This window comes from Ostrea edulis, chromosome 5 (genome assembly GCF_947568905.1).
Source record: "Ostrea edulis chromosome 5, xbOstEdul1.1, whole genome shotgun sequence".
Lineage (NCBI taxonomy): Eukaryota > Metazoa > Mollusca > Bivalvia > Ostreida > Ostreidae > Ostrea > Ostrea edulis.
The window spans coordinates 80,407,629-80,423,776 of record NC_079168.1 but is presented as its reverse complement, the minus strand read 5'-3'; the positions used below and the strand labels follow the sequence as shown (position 1 = coordinate 80,423,776).

At 35.4% G+C, this 16,148-nt stretch overlaps 1 protein-coding gene across 1 annotated transcript in view; it reads right to left on the bottom strand.

Annotated features, from left to right (window-relative positions):
- Positions 1 to 5,338: 5,338 nt before the first annotated feature.
- Positions 5,339 to 16,148, bottom strand: part of LOC125650725 (two pore calcium channel protein 1-like) — a 39,594-nt gene continuing 28,784 nt past the window's right edge. The window contains exons 14-19 of the mRNA XM_056166380.1: positions 15,891 to 15,960; positions 13,530 to 13,746; positions 13,036 to 13,126; positions 12,754 to 12,870; positions 11,109 to 11,272; positions 5,339 to 7,368 (exon numbers count right to left, since the gene is read on the bottom strand). Of these exons, the coding sequence (XP_056022355.1) occupies positions 7,232 to 7,368; positions 11,109 to 11,272; positions 12,754 to 12,870; positions 13,036 to 13,126; positions 13,530 to 13,746; positions 15,891 to 15,960 (796 nt within the window). The 3' untranslated portion in view covers positions 5,339 to 7,231. The remainder of the gene's footprint in view (positions 7,369 to 11,108; positions 11,273 to 12,753; positions 12,871 to 13,035; positions 13,127 to 13,529; positions 13,747 to 15,890; positions 15,961 to 16,148) is intronic.

Genomic DNA, 16,148 nt, shown 5'->3' with positions numbered 1-16,148 from the left:
CATCAATCGTTTACTTTTGTTTTAATCGCATATTTATTGCAAATTAACAAGTTCAGAAGAAAAGACACATTTGGTAAATTTTTTTGCTTGTCTACGTTATATTTCTATTAAAATTGGTATTTCCATTGAATTAAGTGATGTCGTTATGATTTTGCAACATCAATCGTAAAGAATAACTGATGATGACATCGTTTTGGCATAATATTTTCATGGATGTACTGTTGTGTAAATGTTGAAACATACGTTACATAATTATAGCGCTACTTCATTTACATACAAAAAAGCTATCGTTCTATATATATTGCTAGTCTTTTGTTTTCATGTTTCATACATATTGAACTGTTCGAGAATATTTGTTAATCAATTTTATTTTCTGCCATTTCAAAGATATTGAAAGTGATATCTAGTCGTTAATTTTGCGCTCTTAAAATCTTATTGCTGACGTTTACAGCAGATAATTTCTTGTTGTGTTGATTAAATATTTTCTTTGAAAACCTGTATTTATTGTCTTTCGCAAATTAGAAAAATATATGCTCAGTCAATTCCAATACAAGTTATGGAATAATACATGGAAAATTAATGTTTATCTTACATATTATCATGTCAAGGACTCAGTAACGAAGGTTACATGTGAGAAAAATCTCGAAAAATATACCGTACTTTGACCTACTGTAAAAAAAATAATCTGTCATACTTAACTTGAAACAATTTGAGGTGAGTGTTCAACAGATATTTACCATTAATAAACGCATGTTACCATATATATTTTGAATGGTCGATAAACTATGATTTTGAAACCCTCAATTGCACACTTTTATTGACTTTGGGTGACAGTTGTAAGTGCGTCTTAGACCAAAGTCTTTAAAAAAAAAAATACAAGGTATCTTAGATCAAATTAGTCAAAGAAATTTTCAAGGCGTCTTACACCAAAGTCTAAAACGAATTCGCAAGGCATCTAGCTTAGACCATTTCTAAAAGAAGCTCAGGGAATCTTACACCAAAGTTTAAAATATCTCAAGGCATCTTACATCAAAGTTTAAAAATATATCAAGGCTTTTTATACCCAAGTTCAAAAGAAGAAAAAAATCTCAAGGCATGCATGAAGTCTTTAAAAAAGCGTCTTACACCAAAGTCCATGACAGTAAATGATTAATGATATCTTCAGTTCTGAATTATCGCGGCATGAATTAAATTGATGATAACATTAATTCTTCAGCTGAATTGATGTGCGCTTTAATTGAATTAATAATTTCTTCAAACGAATTAATGATATCAAGAATTGAATTGATGCGCGCTACAATTCAATTGAAGAGGGCAATAATTGATATAATGCGCGCATAAATCAATTGATGAGAGCAATAATTGAATTGATGCGCGCATGAATTCATTTGATGAGAGCAATAATTTATTTAATGCGTGCATTAATTCAATTATTGCTCTCTTTAATTGAATTAATGATATCTTTAATTCATTTGAAGAGAGCAACAATTCTTTTAGAGAGAGCAACTATATAATTAAAGATATCGTCAATTCAACATATCCACAATTGAATTAATGATCTCTTTAATTGAATTGTTGCTCTCTTTAAAAGAATTGATGCACGCAATAATTCTTTATACAAAAGCATTGTAAATAAATAAAGATATCTTCAATTGAATTAAAGAGACCATCAAATTATTTATACCGAGCTCTAAATTAATTACTGCGAGCAATATTTCTACGAAATTGATGCTCTCATCAATTGAATTGAAGAGAGCAATAATTGAATTAATGCACGCATCAAAACTATTATTGCTTTCATTAATTCAACTGATGCGCGCATTAAATCAATTATTGCTGTCCTTAATTCAGTTGATACGCGCATTAATTCAATTGATGAGAGCAATAATTGATTTAATGCGCGCATTAATTCAATTAAAGATGGCAATAATTGAATTGATGATATCTTCAAATACTTGAAGATATCTTCAATTATTTGTGCTCCATAAAGCCCAACTTTGAATCCAGGCTCGTTATGTGCTGAAGAGACAGAAAAGAGCAACTCTTCTTGGGTTCAAGGTCACATTTGCCACATACTAATGAAGGTTAGTAACATTAAAGTACATATAAGTGAAACACTTTCTACGAAACGAGCATTAGGCCAGTGATATGTTTTTTAAAGCCCCCCCCCCCTCTCGTGTTCGGAGATTCTAGGGGATCCTAGTTTTCATCTGAGCTGAAAACACAAGCGAGTCTTCTCATCACCTGTTGTCCATCGCTCGTCTGTCTGTAAAATTTTCACATTTTCGACTTCTTTTCCAGAACCGCTGGGTCAATTTTAAACAAACTTGGCAAAAGGCATCTTTGGGTGAAGGGAATTGTTCAAATGAAGGGCAAAGCCCTTATCCAAGGGTAGATAATCACAAAAATAGGGTGGGATCATCTAAAGAACCACTATTTTTAGCCAGGAAAGTTGAAATTACATGAAAGATTCACGACATACTAGTAGCGCAGATTCGATCAAGTTTGTTTAAATCATAGCCCCCCCCTAGGAAATCATAGCCCCCCCTAGGAAATCATAGCCCCCCCCCCCCATAGGAAATCATAGCCCCCCCCCCCTAGGAAATCATAGCCCCCCCCCCCCATAGGAAATCATAGCCCCCCCATAGGAAATCAAAGCTTTACATAAGAGTTTATAGGGAAAATCTTCTTAAGAACCATTGGGCCAGAAAAGTTCAAATTTAAATGAATGCTTTTTGACATAGTGCAAATTTAAGTTTGTTAAAATCATGCCCACTGGGGAAAGGATGGGGCCACAATAAGGGATAAAAGTTTTACATAAGAAAATAAAAAGGGAAAATCTCTAAAAATCTTCTCAAGAACCACTGAATGGGTCAGAAAAGTTCAAATTTACATGAAAGCTTCCCGACATAGTAGACATTAACGGCAAACTGACAACTCAACTGTACATATGACAAACGGAATGATTTCAGCTTCTCCATCGTCAACTTCCCATATTTGTGTAGCAATATTACATTATCACCTGCATATGGTGTTTATATATCTCAACTGATTCGATATGCAAGAGCTTGTTCTGCACATAGTCAGTTTTTAAATCGAGGTAAGCTACTGACAAACAAGTTGATGGTACTGGGATTTCAACAGTCTCGATTGAAGTCAGCATTTCGCAAATTCTATGGTCGTTATAACGATCTAGTTCGTCAATACAACCTTGCATTGGGTGAAATGCTGTCTGACGTGTTTCATACCGATTGTTAAGCCGTTCTTGGCACACTGATTTTGACTGCGGATAACTCCGTTTACCTGATCAGGATATAGGGCTCACGGCGGGTGTGACCAGTCAACAGGGGATGCTTACTCCTCCTAGGCACATGATCCCACCTCTGGTGTGTCCAGGGGTCCGTGTTTGCCCAACTATCTATTTTGTATTGCTTATATGAGTTATGAGATTGATCACTGTTCGTTATTTTCACCTTGCATCCATCGTTTGATGCACCGTATCTTTACAAGATCGCCATGCTGACACTGAACTATCCCTCGTAGATTGGTTCGTTATCTTCACCTTGCATAGAGTAGATCCAAGTTTGGGCAATTCATAATCCTCAGGGGTAGGCTGGGGCTACAATAGGGGATCAAAGTGTTATATGCTGATATATAGGAAATGTCTTTGAAAATATCCTCTGAACTATTTAAACTAGGGCTTTCATATCATGTACATACATTTTTTATAAGACCTTTTCGAATGATGTAATGGTGTGTGATCTTGACCTGGTAGTTTGACCTACTTTTAATAAAAAATCTGACCTATATGATGTGCCCTGAACTATTTAATGCAAATCTTTCATATCTTGCATATATTTCTTATTGCAAGACATTTTTAATTTTATATCATGGTCTTTGACCTTGTGAGCTAGAACTTGGAGTTTGACCTACATGGACTTTTAAGAAAACATAAGCTATTGAATATGCAACTTTTGGTGTTTTTTTCCTGTGTAAAAAATTTCATAAATTGAAACTGTCTTAGGTGTTATTTGGAGATAGCCTGAATCATCCATGTTATATGCAGAAAAATAACTTTAGGTTAGTTTTAATGTCCTCCTCTGTAAAACAACCTCAGGATAGCTTAAACATTTTTAAACACTGGTTGGAAAGTGAGGAAGACTTCCAGCTACTTAGAGATGTACAGTAGAGAATTGGCACATTGAGGCCTGGTCAAGAACAGCTGGCGATAAAATGTTTTGATTCATGGGGGTAAGAATTTAAGAGGGTAGGTAATGAAAAAAAAAAAAACTTCCTTAGCCCTTGTGTATATTAGTGTTGCATTGTTTGACATGTCATTATATATTGTGTGGCATGTCATTGCATTGTTTGACATGTCATTGTATTGTGTGGCATGTCATCGTATTGTGTGTATTGTGTGGTGTGTTATTGTACTGCATGACAATATGTAATGTCACATTGGTATATACTAACAAGAGGCCCATGGGCCACATTGCTCACCTAAGTCACCATGGCTCATATCTAAAGATTTTCCATATATATTCGCATGTAAAGCCTATTGTGGCCCCAACCTACATTTGTATCCCAAGAGGCCATGAATTTTACAAACTTAAATCTGCACAATGTCAGGAAGCTTTCATGTAAATGTTAACTTCTTTGGCCCAATGAATCTTGAGAAGATTTTTAAAAGATTTTCTCTACATATTAGTATGTAAAACTTTGATCCCCTACTGTGGCCCCACCCTACCCCTGGGGCCATGATGTGAACAAACTTGAATCTGCACTATGTCAGGAAAATTTCATGTAAATGTTAAGTTCTTTGGCCCAATGGTTCTTGAGAAGATTTTAAAAGATTTTTTCCTATACATTGTGTTTTAGTATGTAAAATTTTGCCCTATTGTGGCCCCATCCTACCCCCAGGGCCCATGATTTTAACAAACTTGATTCTGCATTGTCAGGAAGCTTTCATGTAAACTTAGCTTTTCTGGCCCAGTGTTTCTTGAGAAGATGTTTAAAGATTTTCCCTATATACATGTAAGTAAAATTTTGACCCCCTATTGTGGCCCTCTGGTTCTTGAGAAGATTTTTAAATAACCCCATCTTATTTTTAGTGATTATCTCCCCTTTGAAGGGGGCATGGCTCTTCAATTGAGTAAACTAAAAAACCCTTCACCCAATTCCCTTTATGCCAAGTTTGGTTGAAATTAGCCCAGTGGTTCTGGAGAAGATGAAAATGTGAAAAATTTACACTGATGCCGATGACAGACAACGAACAAAGTTTGATCAGCCTTCAGCTCAGGTGAGCTAAAAAGAGTTTGACAATGATTTAAACTACATCTTCACAGGATTCAAAAGTTTATTACATTTTCAACACTTATTACTGTACTTCTGAGAATTATGCTCAAACATGGTAATATATGCCAATCAAAATCAATGGACTTAAAAATGTGTTTAAGGCAGTCCCAAACAGTATCCAAAAAACTATCATTTTGGAAGCACTTCATGTAATTCAAACGTTTACGTGATACTGGATTTGTGAAATTTATAAAAAAAAAATTCTAAAGGTAAAATTTCTTTTAAATTTTGCATACATATGCAGTTTCCTGATAATAAAAAAGTCCTCTAATTAAAAAAAAAAATTGAATTGTAAGAACATTTTTTGTTACCTGTTTGTTACCACCTTAACAAGGAATATATCACAGGTATTTGGACTACAATGAAACAAAATTCACACAAAAGATTTAGGCAGACACTGACATAATACAATTATTCACAAATAAATACATGAAACAAACTTCTTCAGAGTTGTGAATCCAATGTTCTAAAATACATATTATATCAAAATGCACATCTACTTATTTTCAGGAGTCAGGGCTGTGAGTCCCATTAACATTTCGTAATAATATGCAGCATCTTAAGACATTCTACAGACATAGTATACCAGGCTGCATGAGCAGAACAAATGTTTTGGAAAAATCGTTAAGAACTTGAGCTTCATCCGAACACCTATCCTTATTGAGAGCTCTACTCATTGGTCCTTGACTAGCTCATCTACACACGAGTCATCGGCTGTACACTGCACTGTAAATCAAAGTGACAGAATACTGAGTATTGAAAACAATCTCTGTGTTTAGGTCTGATCTGATCCATCTCCGCACAGAGTTTATCTTATGAGACAGAATATTTTTCTTATATTTTCAAGAGTGCGAGGCAAGTGAAATAAATTATATATCCATGCAACAACAAAATATTGAATTTTCTGTCAATTACGTTTTCTTCTATTTTTTCTTTTAAAGCACTTTTCACGGTCCCTGTAATATTGACATTCAAAACAATATTGCACAGAAAATATAGTACCTTAAGAAATATGCAAAATATGTAAAATTCAACACATTTGAATAAAAAGAAACTTCAATTCTATTTTGTGTATTTAAATAAAATACATGAAAAATTAATCATATATAACGTAAAAAGATATCTTATGTATTGCGGATTAATATTGCAGCAAATAGTCCCCATTGTTATTTTCACACTGTGAAAATAACAACTGTGAAAATATCGATTATTATTCAATGGTTAAATTTCTGTATAAACAGCAAAACAAAATAATACACAAAAAAAAAAAAATAATTATATTTGTGTTAAAAGAAATACTTTTGCATAGGAATGCTTTTGAATGCATATTAAATAGACATTTGTGTACTTTGAGGATTATTTGTGTTTTTTTTTTAATACCCAAAGGAATCATGATTGCATCATGTATATAGATATATTTATTTGAAGAAAAAAACAGGCTCGAGTTTGATATTGTCCAGGTTTTCATAGTCAGAATGCAATTTCTAAAAATGCAAATACGAGGTATATGTAAAACAGTTGAAATAAATATCAAAGGTAGTTAACTTCATGAGGGGGAGATTTGTAATGTTTTTTAAGTGTTTGACTGATGATGGTCATGATGTTGAAGTTGTTGGTGGTGTCTTGATTGACCGTTATGACTTGGAAATATTTGGTGGGGACAAAATTGACAGTTATAATATATCAAGTGCAGTTGTAGTCTGTAGTTGAGATTGCCAGCTGTGGTGTCTAAGGTGCATCTATAGACAAAATTGAGTAGCTGACTGTGTCTAAGGTGCATCTAGACAAGACTGTCTAGGCGACTGTGTCTAAGGTGCATCTATAGACAAGACTGTCTAGGCGACCGTGTCTAAGGTGCATCTATAGACAAGACTGTCTAGGCGACCGTGTCTAAGGTGACACGTCGTGGTCCTCGGTCTGTGTAGATTTCTGTCTCGTTCTCTGGTCCCTCATCTTCTGGATCGATCTCGCCCTCAAACATCTGTTGCAGTAGAACCTCTACCTTCTTGCGACCTACAGAGAACAGAGTGATAGATCAATGTAATGAATTCTTATAATTAGCAAGGCCCCTTAAGTTTCTTATTTCCATATGTACAGATTGTACATAAAATTACACATTTTTTCAACCTTCTTAACACACTCATGCCTGTACACCTAAATTCTAGCTAAATCAAAACAAGAGATTCACAGGCCTTTTTGGTCACCTGAGTATTAGTTAAAAGTATCACTAGTCCCAAGGGCTACAAAATCTAGAAGAAATGGCCTGTTCTGAATATCTAAGCTAAATTTTAATATTCAGCAATTAAAGTATAAAACAATGCCCTTGAAAGTGCCTTTAGCTTTACATAATATAATATATGTAACATTAATACAATATGACTAATTTGGACCTGTCCTAGAGTCAAAACCCTGGGGTTGCGAATTCACAATTTTAGTACATCCTTTTCTGCTTTTCCTAATCAAGTATTTTGCTCTTTATACTGTATCAGCAAAATTAAAGAAGTCTTTCAAATGATATAAAGACAATAATCACTATAATAATTTTGGCTCCACCCTGGAACGAAATTAACCCTTAACCCCTAGGATCATGAAATTTACAATTTCGGTAAAGGAATACTTACTTTTTCAAAATATCTATTTAGATTCAATTTAGTATCAATAGCATTGAAAAAGATATCATTTAAATGTTTCGCACATATACACTATATATATCAAGTTTGACCCTACCCTGGAGTCAGAACCTTTACCCCGGGGATCATAAAATTTACACTTTTGGTAGAGGTTTTCCTGATCTACATCACTATGTGATTATTTTTTCTTACACATGTGCAGTTATAATGTAGTCTGAGAAGATTTTTGAAAATTGGTCAATTTTTGGCAGTTTTTGCCCTGCCCCAGGGGTGCAAGAGTCCTGAAAGGTACAATTCATATCCCCCGAATCCGAAAGATGCTTTTTACCAAATTTGAAAAAAATTGAAAGGTTAGTTATCAAGAAATTAAAAATGTTCAATTGTTAACGTACGACGGACGTCACACAACAAAGAACGCAAACCAATGATGCCCCCATGCCTGGGTCTCTGTGTTTTTATGGCTTCTATAAATTGCTATTACTTTAAATTCTTGCTCTTGCAAGACCGGATTTTTGTGTTTTATGTGTCTTTTAAATTATTCTACGTGGTTAATGTAAACAAAATATTGCATCTCAAGGTGTGAACTGTTCTCTCCGATAATTATTATATTGTAAAATTTTTTTTTACTTCTCTAGTTGTTTTTCCGATGTTTTTTTGTGCTTATAACCTGTTTGATTTTCGTCCGTTAAGAAATATGTCTAAGTGAAAGCAGCACAGTTCAGAGCCTTTAACAATATGATAAACAGCAAACAAAATTTAACCAAATGCATGCATGCGGATTGGAGATTTCTTATGGGTGAAAGGCAATGCAGTAAGTGCACATCATGCATTCTGCATGATCTGCAGTGCTAACTTTTCGTGTGGCCATGGGGGAGAAATGTGATTTGAAAAAACATGCTGAGATGGAAAGCATGAGAAAGTTGCAGGAACCGTGCAGTAAAACAAATGTTTAAACAAGAGATGTTTGTAAAACACATATGCCCCCCATGGTGCAAAATTGAAAAGGGTTATACACACACACATCATTTAATTGAGAGTAGTATCATCAATTCAAAATATTGAACAGACAATATCTTCCTATGTCAAGAGTGGATTGACCATGTGACCTTAAACTCAATAGGGGTCATCAACTCCTGAAGATGTACCAGTGTACCAAGTTTGATGTCTGTCAAGCAAAGGGTTCTCAAGATATTGAACGGACAGTATATTCCTATGTCCAATTTGACCCTTGACTTTTGACCATGTGACCTTAAAATAATTAGTAGTCATCTTCTCCTGAAGATGTACCAGTGTACCAAGTTTGATGTCTGTCAAGCAAAGGGTTCTCAAGATATTGAGCGGACAGTATATTCCTATGTACAGTTTAACCCTTGACCTTTGACCACGCGACCTCAAAATCAATAGGTGTCATCTTCTTTTGAAGATGTACCAGTGTACCAAGTTTCATGTCTGTCAAGCAAAGGGTTCTCAAGATATGGAGCAGACAGTATATTCCAATGTCCAGTTTGACCCTTGACCTTTGACCATGTGATCTGAAAATCAATAGGGGTCGTCTTCTCCTGAAGACGTACCAGTGTACCACGTTTGATGTCTGTCAAGCAAAGGGTTCTCAAGATATTGAACGGACAGTATATTCCTATGTCCAGTTTGACCCTTGACCTTCAAACATGTGACCTCAAAATAAATAGTGGTCGTCTTCTCCTGAAGTCGTATCAGTGTACCAAGTTTGATGTCTGTCAAGAAAAGGGTTCTCAAGATACTGAGCAGACAGTATATTCCCATGTCAAGTTTGACCCTTGACCTTTGACCATGTGATCTGAAAATCAATAGGGGTCGTCTTCTCCTGAAGACGTACCAGTGTACCACGTTTGATGTCTGTCAAGCAAAGGGTTCTCAAGATATTGAACGGACAGTATATTCCTATGTCCAGTTTGACCCTTGACCTTCAAACATGTGACCTCAAAATAAATAGTGGTCGTCTTCTCCTGAAGTCGTATCAGTGTACCAAGTTTGATGTCTGTCAAGAAAAGGGTTCTCAAGATACTGAGCAGACAGTATATTCCCATGTCAAGTTTGACCCTTGACCTTTGACCATGTGACCTCAAAATCAATAGGGGTCATCTTCTCTTGAAGATGTACCAGTGTATGAAGTTTGATGTCTGTCAAGCAAAGGGTTCTCGAGATATTTAACGGACAGTATATTCCTATGTCCAGTTTGACCCTTGACCTTTGACCATGTGACCTCAAAATCGATGGGGGTCATCTTCTTCTGAAGATGTACTGGCATACCAAGTTTGATGTCTGTCAAGCAAAGGGTTCTTTAGATATTGAATGGTCAGTATATTCCTATGCCCAGTTTGACCCTTGACCTTTGACCATATGACCTCAAAATCAATAGGGGTCATCTACTCCTTAGGATGTACCAGTGTGCCAAGTTTGATGTCTTTCAAGCAAAGGGTTCTCAAGATATTGAGCGGACATTATATTCCTGTGTCGAGAGTAGATTGACCTTTGACCTTTTGACCTGAAAAACAATAGGGATCCTCTTCTACTCATAACTAACCCACATATGAAATATCATTATCATCAAGTGAATGGTTCTCAAGATATTGAGCGGACAACACATGGTCTACCGACCGACCGACCGACAGGTGCAAAACAATATGCCCCCTCTTTTTCAAAGGGGGGCATAAAAATAGGCAGAATGTGACAAAACCTGAGGTATTATTACTATTGCTGAACATAATTAGCCAATTTCCAGGTTGCTTGCAATAAGTATATGCTACAGTGTATATAAGCCGAAAAATAAAATAAGGCCAACTGTTATTGATTTTTAGTGTACAGATTTTTCATGAGCGGTGTACAGCTTTTTCTCCAATATTCCAGATTATTCAAGCATTCCTGTACAGTCTTCGGTTCTCAAATTTATCACAAGTATGTATATCATCAGCAAATTAAAACATGAAATACCACAAATCCTATGAAATATACTAAAGTTTGAAAAATCTGTTTTTCTCAATGAATGCTTGCCCGACTCAATAAACAATACAGGATGGTATATTCCCTTTTGAAAAAACAAGTGTGTGAGGGCTATTTTTCTTCCTTATTTATGGATTTCCTTACTTTTCTTTTTGAGGTGAAATCTCAGCCCCCTTTCTGTGGATAAATCTGGAATACTGTCTGTATCAGAGTCAGAATCTGGATTGTCCACATTGCTCAGCTCTTCATTGGGAACCAGTTCACTATCGTCGTTAGCTGTGGAAAGGTGGCGCTGTTTTGGACCTGTCCTAAATAACATCCGAAGAGAAATGAGGACAGTGGTTGATCCATAATCAAACAGTCCCATTACATTTTTAAAATTCTTTTTCAAATACCTACTTAGTTTGCAAAACAACATTATTAAGAAAATACTGTGTTGATAATGTTTTTTGTAAAACTTTCATATGCACTATATGAAGGAGTTGAAGAATATCAATAGCTATCAAATTTGAGAATATAACTATCTTCTCATTTATTATTTGTAATTGTTTATGTTGATTTAACAGTTGTAAACTGAGTTTTTATCGGTGATGCTTTAGTGAAGCTGGTAAAACGGATGTTTGTGACCATTAAATCAGCATTATTGATCCCATTCTAATGCACTCTATGTATCTAGCTTGTTTGTTTCTTTTACGCCCATTTGAGAATATTTCATTCATGTATTAAAATTTCACCAGCTGTAGGTGAAGTACCACAAATTTAGACCTATGCTTAGTACTCAGGGCTGTAGCAGTGAGAGTTCTTTAATGTGCCAATGCTTGCTACAACAAAAGACCATTTTTAAGATTGTATCTGAAAGACCCGTGATTCTTACTTCTAAATGATGAGCGTTTGGCGAAGGAACAATCACTACCTATGTTTACGTCTTAGGTTTGATGCGCCCATGGCACGAGCAGGGCTCAACCTCACGACCTCTCGGTTACAAAACGAACACTCTACCACTGAGCTACCTCGACTGGTCTGTTTTGCTTGATGTTTACATCTTGATATTTATGTCTTATTTCATCAGGTTTTGCTTCTTCATTATATGAAATAGGCATGAAATGTTTGTGTTTGATACTCTGTTTTTGCATTATTCAATTATGATGTTACAATAGAAAGCTATCGATCTGCCTCAAACATCAGCACATTAGCCAATCAAAATGCTGATTACAAAACAGTTGCATAAGAATTATTCAAAACCTGTCACTTAAGAATGATACATTTTAGCTGGTCTTGCTTTTCCCACTCTCAGAGTGCGTTCTTCACACGAGAACAAATTCCTGGCTATCCCGACCGCTGAGTACGCTTCATGAGAATGGGTTCAAGGTGAGTGAACTCCACCTCTGTAGGTAATGTGGTGGAAGAAGAACATGTACTTGTCATTCATGAGTCTAAGAATCGAGCAAAAGAACAATGGGAACAATTTTGAATGCACTCTCAAGATTTTGCAGGAGTGAGAGAGTCTGATAGAAACGCACATGCAAAACATGGTGGAACAGAAGTTTGAGAAAGCTGTACAATATTATGATAACAAAGAGGAATATAAAACTTTCAACTGAGAGACCCTCTGTGATATACTAAAAGGCATAATTGATCCTTTATGGTAGTTGCCAATTTGGGTTAGTGCCCTCTAAATATATATATTTATAAAAGTAGTGTTTTCAATATAGTTATAAATATAAAATGCTTGTGCAAAGTCTCAAGAGCTAGAGTCTGAGGAAAGTGAAACATTTTAGCATGAACTTACTGTCCAAGTCCTAAACCCAAATCCCGAATTTTTTGTTCAACATACGATTCCAATTTTCCCACTTTCTGTATGGTGTACTCCAAAATAAATGCCTCAAGAATAAATGCAATAAATATACTGAAATAAAAATTATAAAGTTAAAAGTAATTCATTTTCCTTCTAAATTAATTTGATAATCATAATTCAATTAGAATTTCCAATAGTCATAGAAACAGCAGTTATACAGTGAAACCATTCAACAATACCAACAATTATTGTAGTCAATGTATTTTTTCTACTTACTTTAAAACGATGATGACACAACACATATGGAAACTAAAGAAATAAAGACGAGCCACTTTACTGGTTACAGCCACGAAACCTGATGCTAACAGTGAACCAGTCAAGGAAGGATTACGCACCAATAAAAGCAATACATACTCGTTTCCTCTGACAGTTTTTGATCATACAAGTTCCTTTGATATTTGGAGGTGATAATAATTAAATGATTTTCATTTTCAGCCTCACTATCTTAATACATATGCCAGCATGATTTGTAGAGAGAAAAAACTGGAATAGTACATACCTTGAATATACATGTACATCTAATCCACAGCAGTGATCATGAATGGTTTTGAAGGAATTAATTTAATGAAAATTATCACTGGAAATAACTCTATGATAATACATGGAGATTTGCCAGCATATATAGCTTAATGGTTCTTAATTTCTGTATACCTATATAAAATGAAACTATTACCACGGCCTGACAGCCAACAGAAACAAGCAAAGGATATCATGCCACTGGTTAACGACAGTAAGCTCCACCAACACCACGAGCGAGTGGAGGAGGTCGTTAAAGTTGTTGTTACAGTAGTGGTTTCTATAGAACAGGGTCCCGTTCAGGGCGGCATTCCCACAAAACGGAGGAGATGAGTCTTTGTAGTAGTCGTAATAATGAATCAGATTCTGGAACACCTCCATCCCAATAATAGCAAAGATGTAGTAAAATACCTGAAAATTATACAAAATCAAAGTACTGATAGTACTGATAAAGTCAAACATATCCAAAATCAAAGTACTGATAGTATTGATAAAGTCACACATACACGAAAACATCCCAATAATAGCAAAGATGTAGTAAAAAACCTGAAAATTATATAGTCACACAGACATGTATACAAAAAAAAAACCATACAAATTGTACAGTCAGTCACACATATATACAACATGTACAGAGTGTACAGAGTGTACAGTCAGTCACATATGTATAAAACATATACATAATGTACAGTAGTCACACATGTATAAAACATGTACAGAGTGTACAGTAGTCACAGATGTACAGAGTGTACAGTAGTCACACATGTATAAAACATGTACAGAGTGCACAGTAGTCACACATGTATAAACATGTACAGAGTGTACAGTAGTCACACATGTACAGAGTGTACAGTAGTCACACATGTACAGAGTGTACAGTAGTCACACATGTACAGAGTGTACAGTAGTCACACATGTGCAGAGTGTACAGTCAGTCACACATGTACAGAGTGTACAGTAGTCACACATGTACAGAGTGTACAGTAGTCACACATGTACAGAGTGTACAGTCTGTCACATATGTGCAGAGTGTACAGTCAGTCACACATGTATAAAACATGTACAGAGTGTACAGTAGTCACACATGTACAGAGTGTACAGTAGTCACACATGTATAAAATATGTACAGAGTGTACAGTAGTCACACATGTACAGAGTGTACAGTAGTCACACATGTACAGAGCGTACAGTAGTCACACCTGTATAAAACATGTAGAGAGTGTACAGTAGTCACACATGTATAAAACATGTACAGAGTGTACAGTCAGTCACACATGTACAGAGTGTATGGTAGTCACACATGTATAAAATATGTAGAGTGTACAGTAGTCACACATGTACAGAGTGTACAGTAGTCACACATGTACAGAGTGTACAGTGTACAGTAGTCACACATGTACAGAGTGTACAGTAGTCACACATGTATAAAACATGTACAGAGTGTACAGTAGTCACACATGTACAGTAGTCACACATGTATAAAACATGTACAGAGTGTACAGTAGTCACACATGTAGAGAGTGTACAGTAGTCACACATGTATAAAACATGTACAGAGTGTACAGTAGTCACACATGTACAGAGTGTACAGTCAGTCACACATGTATAAAACTTGTACAGAGTGTACAGTAGTCACACATGTACAGAGTGTACAGTCAGTCACACATGTATAAAACATGTACAGAGTGTACAGTAGTCACACATGTACAGAGTGTACAGTAGTCACACATGTACAGAGTGTACAGTCAGTCACACATGTATAAAACATGTACAGAGTGTACAGTAGTCACACATGTACAGAGTGTACAGTAGTCACACATGTACAGAGTGTACAGTAGTCACACATGTATAAAACATGTACAGAGTGTACAGTAGTCACACATGTACAGAGTGTACAGTCAGTCACACATGTATAAAACATGTACAGAGTGTACAGTAGTCACACATGTACAGAGTGTACAGTAGTCACACATGTACAGAGTGTACAGTAGTCATATATGTAGAGAGTGTACAGTAGTCACACATGTATAAAACATGTACAGAGTGTACAGTCAGTCACACATGCATAAAACATGTACAGAGTGTACAGTAGTCACACATGTACAGAGTGTACAGTCAGTCACACATGCATAAAACATGTACAGAGTGTACAGTAGTCACACATGTACAGAGTGTACAGTCAGTCAAACTCTGCCAAATCATGATTAAGATAACAAGCGCAATGTACACAGTTTAAAATATGGCCGAGCAGTATATTCATTATCATTTACGACATAAAAATATAAAAACTGTTGATTAAAAGTGAAATATACTGTAGTTTAGACTTGTGAAATGTATATGAAAGTGTAAACTATACCTTTAATAAACAGAAATCTTAAAACTAGATCACTGAAGTCTACACTTTGTAAACTACTGTAATTATTATCAATTAATATAACTCTAATTATCAAACACAGTGTTGTGTATCAATCAACATTAATATGATATATGAAAATAAATAATCCTCTTCTCCGTGTGAACTGCATGTGTACATTGCGAGACATGTGACAACTCACCATTATGACCCCACCGTAAGTGATGATAGACGGGCCGATGTTGATGATTGTTTGGAGAATGACTTTAAAGCTGTAAGAGAAAAACAATCTGGTTAACAGATATTGATATAAATGATATATGAAGTACAGTCTACTCCGCTTATATCAAAGTTTGTTATACTGAACTCTCTGTTATATTGAAGTGAAAATAAATCCCCAGTAACATTATTTATATGGTTTAACATCAGTTATATTGAACTTTGGATATAATGAACAATC